This window comes from Salmo trutta, chromosome 12 (assembly GCF_901001165.1).
Source record: "Salmo trutta chromosome 12, fSalTru1.1, whole genome shotgun sequence".
NCBI lineage: Eukaryota > Metazoa > Chordata > Actinopteri > Salmoniformes > Salmonidae > Salmo > Salmo trutta.
The window spans coordinates 26,865,901-26,883,054 of NC_042968.1; the positions used below are offsets into that span (position 1 = coordinate 26,865,901).

The 17,154-nt window shown below is 40.8% G+C and overlaps 1 protein-coding gene across 1 annotated transcript; it reads left to right on the forward strand.

The window, feature by feature from the left end:
* Positions 1–445: 445 nt before the first annotated feature.
* LOC115203280 (glucose-6-phosphate isomerase-like) lies at positions 446–16,668 on the forward strand. Its single transcript, XM_029767835.1, has 18 exons — positions 446–632; positions 1,409–1,499; positions 1,689–1,757; positions 1,900–2,019; positions 2,214–2,297; positions 2,446–2,592; positions 3,067–3,138; positions 3,243–3,287; positions 3,403–3,456; positions 9,033–9,093; positions 9,255–9,298; positions 9,395–9,547; positions 11,307–11,436; positions 11,648–11,724; positions 13,712–13,840; positions 14,132–14,207; positions 14,329–14,395; positions 15,944–16,668. Exons 1-18 carry the CDS (start codon positions 514–516, stop codon positions 16,065–16,067), a joined length of 1,662 nt encoding a protein of 553 aa, XP_029623695.1. The 5' UTR covers positions 446–513; the 3' UTR covers positions 16,068–16,668.
* Positions 16,669–17,154: the final 486 nt, after the last annotated feature.

Genomic DNA, 17,154 nt, shown 5'->3' on the forward strand with positions numbered 1-17,154 from the left:
GTTGTTCTAATAATATAATAATCATCGGGAAATACAATATTCAGCATGAATTGACATTTCCCTTGGTCCTATGTTTAAAAACATAATTTCATAAAATAGTATCACATCTGGAGGCAATTACAGTTTATTAATTAGATTTTACTTGTGTGCAGTGACGTTTATGTAACTTTAGAAGTTGACTTCATCTTATTCAATGATACTGTTGTCACTCTATTTTATAATTGACTTGTGAAGTTTCTTTTGTCATGGAATTTGGTAAAACTACTCAATGTCTTGAATTGTAAGTTAAGTCGGTTGGTAATGTTATGGACTTAGCTACATAACAGTCTTGAACGCTGCATTACTGATACAGTATGTGTGGCTGTGCTGCACGATCCGAAGTATCGTGTTATTATAGGAGGGGCGAGTGTAGCGGGTTGGTTGCCCTTCAAAAGCCTCTCCTCTCGCGCCTTACAGTCTCACTCAACCAGGGTAGTTGAGCTGAAAGGACCGCGCCCAGCACCTCTCGACACCATGGGACTCACACACGACCCAACCTTCCAGAAACTGGAGAAATGGTACCATGAACATGCTCTGCACCTCAACATGAGGAAGATGTTTGAGGAAGACAAGGAGAGATTCCACAAATTCAGGTATCTTTATGGTTGACTTTTATTTTGAAATTGTCAGTGTTCATTTGTTGAAGATACACACAGCATCCTTATTAAAAAAAAAACATATATCACCAGTGTAACATGTGATTTCAATTAAAATGCTGTCCATTAGAAAATGTTGTCTTCAATTCAGGCTACCTTTAGACAAAGCACATAATGTGTCATCATCAACAGATGCTACTGCCAATAAAAAACAACTGTACAATTTGAGATCTTTGCTATTGCATCAGTGACATAATTCATTCAGGTGCAACTGTCTCCTTCCCCAAAATATGAAGTAGTGCCTTTTATCAGAGTAGCTTATGGGCTTCCACACCATAAAAAATGCACAGCACTTCTGGCTGAACTCTCTTCATGTACTGCTAGTGATGTGCGGGTTTGTTGTCTGATGTCTGTCTGTATTGCTGTCTGTATTGTAATAACCCTAACCTTCTTAAGTGCATTACAAGCACTTCCACATACACAAGCAAACAGTAGAATTGGGATACCCTGCTTGCCTTGGAATTATAAATAAGTGGGTTTAGGTTTCGATTGGGCTACCCCTCAAATTCACTACAACATGCTTGTGGTGAAACAAAACAGATTTATATTTGTTTCATGGTAAAGGGCTGTTTGATTTTAACTTGTGGGCAAAAGGTTATTGAGTTAATTGCCTAAATCCAGAAACAGACAGAATTACATATAGAATCCCTCATTTAATAGGATCTCTGTGGAAACAGATCACTCACTCTGTCAAATGTTCTGTGTCTGAACAGCACAACGCTGAAGACAGATCATGGAGACATTCTGATTGATTACTCTAAGAATCTCATCACTGAGGATGTCATGAAGATGTTGGTCGAACTGGTAAATGGCTGCTTCTCTATCATAATGATTCAAATAACACATCAATTACAAATAGCCATACTGTATTTGGCATTTACCTACAGTCATTACAAAAACAGTGTTCTTCTGCTGTGCGTCCAGTAGCCTATCAACCTTTCTGACATGGAAGGCCCATTTGCCCACCAATAGATGTATGTATGTTTTCTCTAGGGGAAGTCGAGGGGGATTGAGGCCGCCAGGGACAAGATGTTCCATGGAGACAAGATCAACTTCACTGAGGTGCCTATCTGAGCTTTAGCCTCAGAAATTGGCTTGAAACAAAAATTGGCTTGAAACAAATCAATGGCACTACATACATTTGCTGTAATTCGTATATCAGTGTGTGTCCTTACTGTATCTTCTCCTCCTCCTGTTTGGTTAGGGTCGTGCCGTGCTCCACGTGGCTCTGAGGAACCGCTCCAACCATCCCATCATGGTTGACGGACATGATGTGATGCCTGAGGTCAACAAAGTCCTGGAGAAGATGAAGGGCTTCTGCCACGTGAGTGGGAGCTGAACCAAGGGTCTCAATTTCGTAGCAACCCCCCAAATCTCTTAGCGAGACAATTTTTCCAATTTGAATAGTTACAGTACTGTTTATACATAGAATTGCTAGCTATCTCCCTGTGGCATTCAAGGCATAACAAATGCAATTTGACTGAATTTCAATGGTCTACTCGTTTGTGTCTGGTGTAGAAAGTTCGCAGCGGCGAGTGGAAGGGCTGGACTGGAAAGTCCATCACAGACGTTGTGAACGTCGGCATTGGTGGATCTGACCTGGTAAGTACAATTCTTGCGTATCATTTGTTAAAGTGTCAATATTTGTATTTATTTAACCTTCATTTACCTAGGCAAATATGATGTTTCGCTATTAGGTGTGAAAGCTACCTCTGCCATCACTGTGTATTTGTTGTGTCTTCTTTGCCAGGGTCCTCTAATGGTGACTGAGGCTCTGAAGAACTACTCCAAGGGAGGTCCCCGTGTGCATTTTGTCTCCAACATTGACGGCACACACATCGCCAAAACCCTGGCTGAGCTCAATGCTGAGACCACCCTGTTCATCGTGGCCTCCAAGGTGCCGCTTTTGGTTGTCTTTACCGTACCAGTGCATTCACTGGTTTTATTGTTTTGTCTTAACACTTGAGAGAGAGATATTCGTCTTCAAAATGGCCTAAAAAATGTACAAGAAAGACAAAAAAAAGTCATTGACAAAGAGCAAATAAACTCTACAGGTGATAATATGGAAAACTCATAAAGTTCCACTCAGCTTTAGCAGCAACAGTTGTTTGATACAATGGACGTTTCCATTGAAAGAAAGGGATCAGTTGGTGCTGCATGCCATGTCGTGCCTTCTCTCCTATGCCTCTGTAGAGTTGCAGCCAAAGTTATGTCTGAATGACTTTCCTATTGTCACCCAGCCCTGAGACTGGGTGGCGAGAGCAGCATGAACTGCTAGTGGTTTAGTACTGTACACAGTAGCCTAAACACACATTAGAAATGCAATGTCTTTGGTGTTACTGTAGTGATCTAACTGTCTGTCCCTTTTCAGACTTTCACCACCCAAGAGACCATCACCAACGCAGAGTCTGCCAAGGAATGGTTCATTGAGCACGCTAAAGATGTGGGTAGCCTTTTTACCTTTAGAAAAATACAGGGAAAGAGGTTGAATTCTATGACTGAAGATGAATGCAAAGTATGTTAAATTAAACATTGTCTTCTTTACAGAAATCTGCTGTTGCCAAGCACTTTGTGGCGCTCTCCACTGCCGGCGTAAGTTCTAATTTATGCAACACACCATCATAAATGCAGTGTTATGATCTGCATGTGTTGCTGTAAAATAAAATAACATTCTAATTCTGTTCTTTCTATCTCATCTCTTCTGCAGCCCTTAGTGAAGGCCTTTGGCATTGATCCTGACAACATGTTTGGCTTCTGGGATGTGAGTGCATGTTATCTGATGATGCAGAATGTCATGTGTGCGTTGCGTTGGGGGTAGTACAGTGCTCTTCCTGCAATCACAGGCTTTTAACGGGGGGACTTAGGCAACAGCTATAAATAGCGTAGACTTCTGACTGAAGTAGGTGCCTGGGCTCACAGGCTGGCAGCTGTGGGGTAATCAGAAGCCGCCCTCTCCAGCTCTGCCCTCAAAGAGTATTATATTATTGGTAGCGACCTTCTCCCTTGGAGAGGTTACTGTAAAGGCTGGGTCACATCAAAGGTCAGAAAGCTACATTTAGTTACATTGTTGGTATTTAAAGGGTAACGGCTCTAACATGCCGTGCCCTTTCACGTCTGAGCAAATAGCTGCTTGCTCTCAGAAGTAAGATGTATAAAAGGCAGCGGTGTGTATTCATGGATGCCAAGGGAAGCCAGGCTTCCCCAAAATGGACCAAAAAAATAATATTTTTGGTCTATTCTGTGTTTCATAAATTTCCTTGAATTTGCAAGAGTCTGATTGCATGTTACCGGAGAAAGCATCCGAGCGAACGAAACAGCGCCCCCCCCCCCCCCCCTCTGTCAAATAAAATAAAATAAAATGTTATAGGTCACATACACATGGTTAGCAGATGTTAATGCGAGTGTAGCGAAATACTTGTCTTCTAGTTCCAACCATGCAGTAATATCTAACAAGTAATCTAACAATTTCACACCACCTACCTTATACACACAAGTGTAAAGGAATGAATAAGAATATGTACATATAAATATATTGATGAGCGATGGCCGAGCGGCATAGGCAAGATGCAGTAGATGGTATAGAGTACAGTATATACATATGAGATGAGTAATGTAGGGCATGTAAACATTATATAAAGAGGCATTGTTTAAAGTGACTAGTGATACATTTATTACATCCAATTTATTAATTATTAAAGTGGCTAGAGATTTGAGTCAGTATGTTGGCAGCAGCCACTCAATGTTAGTGATGGCTGTTTAACAATCTGATGGCCTTGAGATGGAAGCTGTTTTTCAGTCTCTCGGTCCCAGCTTTGATGCACCTGTACTGACCTCGCCTTCTGGATGATAGCGGGGTGAACAGGCAGTGGCTCGGGTGGTTGTTGTCCTTGAGGATTTTTTTGGCCTTCCTGTGACATTGGGTGGTGTAGGTGTCCTGGAGGGCAGGTAGTTTGCCCCTGGGGATGCGTTGTGCAGACCTCACTACTCTCTGGAGAGCCTTGCAGTTGTTGGCGGAGCAGTTGCCGTAAAAGGCGGTGATACAGCCCGACAGGATGCTCTCGATTGTGCATCTGTAAAAGTTTGTGAGTGTTTTTGGTGACAAGCCACATTTCTTCAGCCTTCTGAGGTTGAAGAGGCGCTGTTATGCCTTCTTCACCATGCTGTCTGTGTGGGTGGACCATTTCAGTTTGTCCGTGATGAGTACGCCGAGAAACTTAAAAACTATCCACCTTCTCCACTGCTGTCCCATTGATGTGGATAGGGGGGTGCTCCCTCTGCTGTTTCCTGAAGTCCACGATCATCTCCTTTGTTTTGTTGACGTTGAATGAGAGGTTATTTTCCTGACACCACACTCCAAGGGCCCTCACCTCCTCCCTGTAGGCCGTCTTGTCGTTGTTGGTAATCAAGCCTATCACTGTAGTGTCGTCTGCAAACTTGATGAGTTGGAGGCGTGCATGGCCACGCATTCATGGTACGTGTAGCGTATATCTGATGCTGTCTGGTCAGAAAGAGTATGACATTGTTTCCACCTGTAGCATTGAACGCAAGGGAAGCCAGCGAACATTTGGCCTCCCTTGATAGAAAAATAAATAAAGTAATAGCCAATCAGCATTGAGCAAAACTGAGTGAGCTCATCTGTGAATTGTCCTGGCGCACCAAATAAAGTGTCAAGGGAAGCCAGTTTAGATTTGGCTTCAGACCAATCACATAAGCCAAACATCATTATTGTGCTGTTGTCCTCTGGTGGCTAGCTAGTTAGGTAAAATCATCCCTTTCCTAAATTAGCCATCGATTGAGATAGGGATTTGGACTCGTGGTTTTACTTAATTTTCCGTATTGGTCAATGATTATAACGGCGATTCTGACCCAACCATAAATTCATACATTGTGCCCCTGGCCTGAGAGGATGGAAGCTCAACATGTAGCTAGATGTAGTATGCTAATGTTAACTAGCAGGCCTGCATATCGTTGCCCATGAAAGGAAGTTAGGCTAGCGAGCAAGTATTTTAGCTAGGTAGCCTAGGACAACAAAAACTAAAAGTGTGTACTGTCATAGACCATTTAGGCAACATAAAAGAGGAGGATGGCATTGGCATTTCTCTACACGTAGGGTGAGTCAACATGTTTTTTTATACTTACACACACACACACACACACACACACACACACAGTTGAAGTCAGATGTTTACATACACTTAGTTTGGAGTCATTAAAACTCGTTTTTCAACCACTGCACAAATTTCTTGTTAACATACTGTTGTTTTGGCAAGTCGGTTAGGACATCTACTTTGTGCATGACACAAGTATTTTTTTCCAACAATTGTTAACAGACAGATTATTTAACATATAATTCACTGTATCACAATTCCAGTGGGTCAGAAGTTCACATACACTAAGTTGACTGTACCTTTAAACAGCTTGGAAAATTCCAGAAAATGATGTCATGGCTTTAGAAGCTTCTGATAGGCTAATTGACAACATTTGAGTCAATTGAAGGTGTACCTGTGGATGTATTTCAAGGCCTACCTTCAAACTCAGTACCTCTTTGCTTGACCTCATGGGAAAATAAAAATAAATCAGCCAAGACCTCAGAAAAAAAATTGTAGACCTCCACAGGTCTGGTTCATCCTTGGGAGCAATTTCCAGATGCCTGAAGGTACCACGTTCATCTGTACAAACAATAGTACGCAAGTATAAACAACATGGGACCACGCAGCCGTCATACTGCTCAGGAAGGAGACGCGTTCTGTCTCCTAGAGATGAACGCACTTTGGTGTTAAAAGTTCAAATCAATCCCAGAACAACAGCAAAGGACCTTGTGAAGATGCTGGAGGAAACAGGTACAACAGTATCTATATCCACAGTAAAATGAGTCCTATATCGACATAACCTGAAAGGCCGCTCAGCAAGGAAGAAGCCACTGCTCCAAAACCGCCATAAAAAGCCAGACTATGGTTTGCAATTGCACATGGGGACAAAGATCGTCTTTTTTGGAGAAAAGTCCTCTGGTCTGATGAAAAAAAATGGAACTGTTTGGCCATAATGACCATCGTTATGTTTGGAGGAAAAAGGGGGAGGCTTGCAAGCCGAAGAACACCATCCCAACCGGGAAGCACGGGGGTGGCAACATCAAGTTGTGGGGGGTGCTTTGCTGCACGAGGGACTGGTGCACTTCACAAAATAGATGGCATCATGAGGTAAGAAAATGATGTGGAAATATTGAAGCAACATCTCAAGACATCAGTCAGGAAGTTAAAGCTTGGTCGCAAGTGGGTCTTCCAAATGGACAATGACCCCAAGCATACTTCCAAAGTTGTGGCAAAATGGCTTAAGGACAACAAAGTCAAGGTATTGGAGTGGCCATCACAAAGCCCTGACCTCAATCCTATAGAACATTTGTGGGCAGAACTGAAAAAGCATGTGCGAGCTAGGAGGCCTACAAACCTGACTCAGTTACACCAGCTCTGTCAGGCGGAATGGGCCAAATTTCACCCAACTTATTGTGGGAAGCTTGTTGAAGGCTACCTTAAACGTTTTACCCAAGTTAAACAATTTAAAGGTAATGCTACCAAATACTAATTGAGTGTATGTAAACTTCTGACCCACTGGGAATGTGATGAAGAAATAAAAGCTGAAATAAATCATTCTCTCTACTATTATTCTGACATTTCACATTATTAAAATAAAGTGATTATCCTAACTGACCTAAGACAGGGAATTTTTACTAGGATTAAATGTCAGGAATTGTGAAAAACTGAGTTTAAATGTATTTGGCTAAGGTGTATGTAAACTTCTGACTTCAACTGTGTGTATATAGATATATATATGTGTGTATATGTATATGTATGTATGTATATATATGTATATATGTATATATATATATATATGTATATGTGTATATATATATATGTATGTATATATATATATGTATGTATATATATATATATGTATGTATATATATATATATGTATGTATATATATATATATATGTGTATATATATATGTATGTATGTGTATATATATATGTATATATATATATATATGTATGTATGTATGTATGTATGTATGTATGTATGTATGTATGTATGTATGTATGTATGTATGTATGTATGTATGTATGTATGTGTGTGTACATACATACATACATACATACATACATACATACATACATACATACATACATACATACATACATACATACATACATACATACATACATACATACATACATACATACACACACAGAGAAATCATTACCATGGACAGCCACATCATATTTAGCTAACGTTGATTGGACTAAATAGTTTTTGGTATCTTTTAGATGTCACTGTATTAGACTAAGAATAGGTGATTAGATGCTGTTGAAGTTAAAATGGTGCTGGAATAGTGGAGGCAGCTCCTGTTTTCTTTACAACTTCAGGTAACTCTCTGTGTTCTAAATCAATAGTTGTTTAGTAGTCCAAAAATGCAATATGTTTTGTGGACTTCCCTGGACAGATGTTTCTCTTTTTGGTTTTGTAGTGAAACAAAGGTGTGGTTGAATTTATTCTGCCACTGTGTCTTCTTATTGTCTCTGCCTTAGGCCTATATAGTGTATCATGGCGTCATAGCGTATGAACTAACAGATTATAGAGCAAACAATGCAATTATCACAACACTTGGGTTGTAATATGTTTTTTTCTGGATTGGCTTCCCCGGGGATTTTACCCACGCACCACTACTGATAAAAGGTGGCATTCACATTGAAAATAATTATGAGAAGTGAGAATATTTAGAAGTTGGGACCGCCTTTTCATATATAGGCCTACCTAGCTATTTATTACTTATTACACACTGTGTTTATTATATTATTACCCAAATGAAGTGCTGTGTAATATGGGGGATTCATTCTCTGCAGTGGGCTGAAATGTGTCACCACAGGTAAGGGTTAATGGTAAGGAATTTCAAGACAATGGTATGGAATTTTTAGAGGCAAGGGGCCTCTTTCTGGGGCAAGCAGTTGGACCAAGTGAGTTTGGGCACAGTTCCCTGTCTCTGTGTCACATTCAATTACGTAAGCTTCAGAGTGCTCTGAGGTTTATGAATCTTCTCAGGACACCACCAGACACCAATTAATATAAAATACATAGACCAGAATGCACAGCACTGAAATAGTAAAGTCATTTGAGTAAGAGTCACGTTTCTCAGGTACATAACATTGGTGTTAGGGTCACTTCATTTTGGGGGGAAAGAATACATGTTGCATATTCAAAGTTGTACTGTGAAAATGATGATTAAGCTCAAGAAATGTGTGTTGATATTGTGCACATTTCTAACCAGATTGTTGCTGTTTTTTAGTGGGTTGGTGGACGTTATTCCCTGTGGTCTTGTATTGGATTGTCCATTGCTCTGCACATTGGTATGTACATTATGTTGTAGGTTTATTCTCCCGGTTTAGATATTCTAATGCATTGATCAACTGCCTGTACTCTACCTGAGTAGAATAACCTTTGTAATCAGTTGTTAAAAGGAGATATTTGAAGTATAACTCAAAGTCACTGGTCTTTTCTTTCTCCCTAGGCTATGACAACTTTGAGAAGCTTCTAGAAGGGGCTCACTGGATGGTAAGTACAGCTAATTCTTCTCACTGTCCAAAGACTTGGAACCTTTTCTATTGGTCAGATGAATACGTGTGAGTTGACCCCCTCTTGTTTCTGTAGGACAACCATTTCAAAACAGCCCCTGTGGAGAAGAACGCACCCATGCTCCTGGCTCTGCTGGGTGTCTGGTACATCAACTTCTTCCAGGCTGAGACCCACGCCATGCTGCCTTATGACCAGTACATGCACCGATTCGCTGCCTACTTCCAGCAGGTGCGTCAGTCACTACCAGGGTTAAGAGCCTTTACTAGGGTTAAGAGTCACTACCACAGTTAAGACATGACTGAGTGTAACATAAGTAAACAGCCAAAGCAAAACACAGTGAAGAATGTGTCAGTTTACTTTGGCAATTTACTATAAAATCTATACACCCTTGGTTCTCTCCAGACCTGACTGCCCTTGACCAGCACAAAAACATCCTGTGGCGTTCTGCATTAGCATCGAATAGCCCCCGTGATATGCAACTTTTCAAGGAAGTTAGGAACCAATATACACAGGCAGTTAGGAAAGCAAAGGCTAGCTTATTTACATATCCTAGCTTCTGGGCCTGAGTAACAGGCAGTTTACTTTGGGTACGCTTTTCACCCGGACGTGAAAATACTGCCCCCTACCCTAGAGAGGTTAACTAACCTCCACATGAGCTTCAATGCCATACAACTCTCCTTCTGTGGCCTCCAACTGCTCTTAAATGCAAGTGAAACTAAATGCATGCTCTTCAACCGATCGCTGACCGCACCTGCCCGCCCATCCAGCATCACTACTCTGGACGGTTCTGACTTAGAATTTGTGGACAACTACAAATACCTAGGTGTCTGGTTAGACTGTAAACTCTCCTTCCAGACTCACATTAAGCATCTCCAATCCAAAATTAAATCTAGAATCGGCTTCCTATTTCACAACAAAGCATCCTTCACTCATGCTGCCAAACATACCCTCGTAAAACTGACCATCCTACCGATCCTTGACTTCGGCGATGACATTTACAAATAAGGTTACAATACTCTATTCCGCAAACTGGATGCAGTCTATCACAGTGCAATCCGTTTTGTCACCAAAGCCCCATATACTACCCACCACTGCGACCTGTACGCTCTCATTGGCTGGCCCTCGCTTCATACTCGTCGCCAAACCCACTGGCTCCAGGTCATCTACAAGACCCTGCTAAGTAAAGCCCCGCCTTATCTCAACTCACTGGTCACCATAGCAGCACCCACCCATAGCAGGCGCTCCAGCAGGTATATCTCACTGGTCACCCCCAAAGCCAATTCCTCTTTTGGCCACCTTTCCTTCCAGTTCTCTGCTGCCAATGACTGGAACGAACTGCAAAAATCACATATCTCCCTCACTAGCTTTAAGCACCAGCTGTCAGAGCAGCTCACAGATCACTGCACCTGTACATAGCCCATCTGTAAACAGCCCATCCAACTACCTCATCCCCATACTGTATTTATTTATTTATCTTGCTCCTGTGCACCCCAGTATCTCTACTTGCACATTCATCTTCTGCACATCTACCATTCCAGTGTTTAATTGTTATATTGTAATTACTTCGCCACCATGGCCTATTTATTGCCTTACCTCCCTTATCTAACCTCATATGCACAAACTGTATATAGACTTTTCCTTCTGTATTATTGACTGAATGTTTGTTTATTCCATGTGTAACTCTGTGTTGTTGTATGTGTCGAACTGCTTTGCTTTATCTTGGCCAGGTCGCAGTTGTAAATGAGAACTTGTTCTCAACTGGCCTACCTGGTTAAATAAAGGTGAAATAAAATAAATAAAACACCCACTCCTTGCCCTGAAGGTAGGATGTGGTCGTATATTGTCAGATTTGTATTGATCAAATGGAAATGTGTTTTACTGTGCATACGAAGTCAAGGTTAAATAGTCTGATAATGTTGTTTTAGTATTAGTTTAAATTGAACTGAAACGGAACACCGAAGATGTTAAATTCATGTGATGTCTATAGGGTGACATGGAGTCCAATGGAAAGTACATCACTATCCATGGCAAACGTGTCAACTACCATACCGGCCCCATCGTATGGGGAGAGCCTGGCACCAACGGACAGCACGCCTTCTACCAGCTCATTCACCAAGGTACTGCCTCCTTAAAGTAACTGTCCAGTTAAAATCTGACTTTTGAAAGTTCATATTCTCTTAACTCATACCCAAATAATGTTGCTGACTGGTACATAAGCTCTTCAGCATATTGATTAATGGTCAGCTGAAATGGATGAGTATGTATGTTATGGAAGAGTAATATGTTATATTAGTCCCAGATGCAGTGTGACTGCTGTGTCCTCCACAGGAACTCGCATGGTCCCCGCTGACTTCCTCATCCCTGCCCAGACACAGCACCCCATCAGGGAAAGCAAGCACCATAAGGTAGGCTACCCCTACAGGACACATCTTCCAGCACTACCAACCCACTGGGAACAAACTGGTTAAATCAACATTGTTTCAACGTAATTTGTCAACGTATTGTGACATGTAATCTACGTGTAAAATACATTGGATCTAAAATATGTTGAATTTGTACCTTTAAAACAATGTCAGATCTTCAAAACAATAGGCTGGGCAGCTCCTCCTACTGGAGAATGTATCTATCTGCAGCTATCCTTTGACCTCCCATCCAGGCTTTTAACCAAGCCAAGCACTGCTTAGCTATGATATTTGTTACGGACAATTACCAATATGCTATTGTGAGAATGATTGTTGAGAGATCTCCACTTAAAAATGAATTAGATTCACTGTTGCTGTCAAGTCATTCCAAAGGGAAGGTTTAACAGAGCAAATGAAATGTGACCATACTTTACCACTCATAAAGTATGGTCCACTCAATGATGCTATTTAGGACTATATAGCATTTTCAAAATAATCAACAGCTATTGTTTTAATTCAACCCAGAATTCAACAAAAAATAGACCATAGATCAACCTTGGGTTTTAAGCTGTGGTTGATTTCAAATGTAATGATATTTTGTTTTATTGAATTGTGTTTGTTTGTCAACGCTTCCAACATTTGAAGGAGATATATCTTCTGCTTGGACAATTCCATCTGTGCCATTGACTCTGTCTAGCTTGTTTACAAATTAATCATTTATATGTTGGATTCACGTCTTCATCTCAACCAAAAATCGAAGTTAAAGAATAGGACTTTATTTCAAGTGCATTTGAAATTTGAATTTATTTTATTTCGTCCCATTAATTAATTTAGATTTTTGGTTGAGATGGAGATGTAATCCAGCATATCAATGATTAATTTGTAGACAAACTAAAATTAAAGCCAGACTAAGTAGTGGCACAGATGGAACTGTCCACAATGAAGATAAGTCTCCTTCAAATGTTGATATTTGGTTGCGTTGACAACCAAACACAATTCAATATCCCTTTTGACATACAATAAATACTGTAGCCTATTGTTAACTTGTCGACAAGTTAACAAATGATATGTTGGATTCACGTCTCCAACTCAGCTAAAAAGTTCAAGAATGGGATTTAGCCGGTGGCTCAGATGGAGCTATCAAAGCAGTCGACACATCTCCTTTAAATGTTGAAACTTGGTTGCGTTGTCAAGCAAACAAAATGCAGTACTACTTCTGTAATATAGTAAATAGCCTAAAGTTAAGGCTTTCTTACAAACTAATGTAACGTTCAACCTTAAAATGAGTAACACATCCATGGCCACATTATGAAGTTACTGTAACCATCCATACATTTCTTCATATAAAACGTGCATGTTCCTGTAGTATTCTGTATAGAATCTCAAACCGCATTGATCACTTGCACCATGTACTTTTAAAAAGTCTCAACTTCAATCCAGGCCATTTGGTTCAGCTATTAGATGAAGCACAGTCATAACACATTAATCTGTTGTATAAATAAACCAAATACCTGACAGTGTATTGCCATTTGAACTTTGCTGTGCTTTTAAATGGTTGAAAGCGCAATGACAGACACTTGGGTGAGAACTAAACCAAAAATCAGACATTGTTTTTCCATTGGAATTGGGTTATGCTTTTATACAGATGGTTGAAAGCATAGTGATAACACTTTGGAAATTCAACAAACTTCTGGCTGTATTTTTGAGTAGGTGAATATAGGTTGTAATCTAATTGATCAACATCTCAACTGAATATTACCCAATTATCCACATTGAAATGACGTGGTGTATGTGGGAATGATCTGGGAGTAAATTCCTTCCCATTCAGTGACTGAGCTAATCATTCAGTTATTCAAGTGATGCCTACTTTTACTGTCTATCTGACAAAAGAGCCTATGCAGTGTTCATGCTGTGTGATACTAGGGATAATGCACAGGGATAATGTAATAATGGGATAATGCCTTACCTGTTGTATCCTCTGTGTCTGTAGATCCTGATGGCCAACTTCCTGGCCCAGACTGAGGCTCTGATGAAAGGAAAGACCACAGAGGAGGCTAAGAAGGAACTGGAGGCCGGCGGCCTGACAGGAGAGGCCCTGGAAACCATTCTGCCACACAAAGTGAGTGGGAGCAGATCCCTCATGGCGCAAGTCCACTGCAGCCCCAGTCTGGCCTAAGACTTTCTATGGGCTTACACCCTGTTGTTATACTGGGGAGATTGTGTGTATATTGCTAGGGCAGACACTGTCGCTCTGATAGGGACGTGCGTCCTCCTTGTGGACAAAATCAGTTTTGCATCAGGATGGAAGAAGCTTCAAACAGGGTGCAACACTGTAAAATTACAAGTATGCAACAACTGTCTTACAACAGGTTGTGTGATTTTAAAATGTTTCCTCTTGTTCTGATGTAAGGTATTCCAAGGAAACAAGCCAACCAACTCTATTGTCTTCAAGAAGATGAACCCATTCACATTGGGAGCACTTATTGGTAAGAGCTGAATATGGACCTGTGAACCAACAACCAATGATATTTGAAAAATTGATCAAAATCATGTATTTACTTGTTATGCTCCCAGTAACAATGTATGGTGTTGTTGTTTGTTTCACAGCCATGTATGAACACAAGATATTTGTCCAGGGTGTTATGTGGGAGATCAACAGTTTTGACCAGTGGGGGTAAGTGTGACTATTTGAAACCAAGCTCCTCTATAATGTGTAATCTATGACAGATTATAGACAGAGCCTTTATCCTATGAAATTGTATGAACAAATGTTTCATTGACATTCTCTTCTGTCCACTCTGGTGAGTTTTATTGGTGACATTCTATTCTGTCCATTATTATGTCTCTCTATCTACCTACAGTTGAAGTTGGAAGTTTACATACACTTAGGTTGGAGTCATTAAAACTCATTTTTCAACCACTCCACACATTTCTTGTTAACAAACTATAGTTTTGGCAAGTCGGTTAGGACATCTACTTTGTGCATGACACAAGTAATTTTTCCAACAATTGTTTACAGACAGATTATTTCACTTATAATTCACTGTATCACAATTCCAGTGGGTCAGACGTTTACACACACTGAGTTGACTGTGCCTTTAAACAGCTTGGAAAATTCCAGAAAATGATGTCATGGCTTTAGAAGCTCCTGATAGGCTAATTGACATAATTTGAGTCAATTGGAGGTGTACCTGTGGATGTATTTCAAGGCCTACCTTCAAACTCAGTGTCTCTTTGCTTGATATCATGGGAAAATCTAAAGAAATCAGCCAACACCTCAGAAAAATTATTGTAGACATTCACAAGTCTGGTTCATCCTTGGGAGCAATTTCCAAACGCCTGAAGGTACCACGTTCATCTGTACAAATAATAGTATAAACACCATGGGACCACACAGCTGTCATACCGCTCAGGAAGGAGACGTGTTCTGTTTCCTAGAGAGGAATGTACTTTGGTGCGAAAAGTGCAAATCAATCCCAGAACAACAGTAAAGGACCTTGTGAAGATGCTGGAGGAAACAGGTACAAAAGTATCTATATCCACAGTAAAACGAGTCCTATATCGACATAACCTGAAAGGCCGCTCAGCAAGGAAGAAGCCACTGCTCCAAAACCGCCATAAAAAAGCCAGACTATGGTTTCCAACTGCACATGGGGACGAATATCATACTTTTTGGAGAAATGTCCTCTGGTCTGATGAAACAAAAATAGAACTGTTTGGCCATAATGACCATCGTTATGTTTGGAGGAAAAAGGGGGAGGCTTGCAAGCCAAATAACACCATCCCAACCGTGAAGCATGGGGGAGGCAATCCCATAGAAAATTTGTAGGCAGAACTGAAAAAGCGTGTGTGAGCAAGGAGGCCTACAAACCTGACTCAGTTACACCAGCTCTGTCAGGAGGAATGGGACAAAATTCACCCAACTTATTGTGGGAAGCTTGTGGTAGGCTACCCTAAACGTTTGACCCAAGTTAAACAATTTAAAGGCAATGCTACCAAATACTAATTGAGTGTATGTAAACTTCTGACCCACTGGAAATGTGATGAAAGAAATAAAATCTGAAATAAATCATTCTCTACTATTATTCTGACATTTCACATTCTTAAAATAAATTGGTGATCCTAACTGACCTAAGACAGGGAATTTTTACTAGGATTAAATGTCAGGAATTGTGAAAAACTGAGTTTACATCTGGACTTCAACTCTATCTATCTATCTCAGAGTTGAGCTGGGTAAGGCTCTGTGTAAGAAGATCGAGCCTGAGCTGCATGGCTCCAATGAGGTCCACTCTCACGACTCCTCCACCAACGGGCTCATTAACTTTATCAAGAAGAACCACGCCTAACCTGCCCACCACCGTCATCCATCCTCCCTGTCCTGCCCCCCTGCTGATGGGGGTGTCTGGGTTGTAGTGAAGGTAGACTGCAGCATCAGTCACCACACAGAGGAGTATAAGCACTTTCTATGTTTGTAATCATCTGTCTGTGTCTTGTCTGTTTGTTGTGCCATTGGACTGTATTTTATGTACCGTTGTATGTTTAAGCAATAAGGCCCGAGGAGGTGTGGTATATGGCCAATATACCACGGCTAAGGGCCCTTCTTAGGCAAGACGCAATGCGGAGTGCCTGAACACAGCCCTTAGTCGTGGTATATTGGCCATATACCACAAACCCCTGAGGTGCCTTATTGCTATTATAAACTGGTTACCAACATAATTAGAAGGGTAAAAATAAATGTTTTGTCATTTGGTTTACGGTCTGATACACCATGGCTGTCAGCCAATCAGCATTCAGGGTTTAAACCACCCAGTTTATAGTTATGGGTTTACCACTGTAAAGGGGAACGCTACTGTAGAGTGAGCCTGTGGAGGGAAGTGGAAACTACATCCCAGACTATCCCACTCCACTGATGGGGAGTAAGGCTTTTAATAAACATATTTACACCAAGCTATTGTCTGTTTCCTTAGTTGATTCTAGCCTGGATTCTAGCCTGGATAATGATGCATTTATGTATGAATAATGGACACCACTTTCAAACCACACTCTCAATAAATCCAATGAGTTTTACTCATAGGGGAATGTAAGTGTTCCTTTATGTCCAAACCATCACTAGATGGCATTAGAGGACCCCAGATTTGGCCCAGTGTAAACCAAACCAGCCTCAGAGTTTATTCTTTGGAACACAGGGGCAGAGGTCAATCTATCTCCTCTATTTTCCATCCCCACAAATCCCCAGACATCACAGACTGTTAAGTAGCATCTATACTCAGAGAAAAACAAACAGCAGGCAGAAATACATCTGGAAAACATCATGTGATATGCAGGCCCCTCAATGTCAGACAGTTTAATCATCATTAAGCTCTATGATAGGTGGCTAAAACGCCATTAAACAAAATACTCTGTGAATTTCAAACAAACAATGTCTCCTCAGAA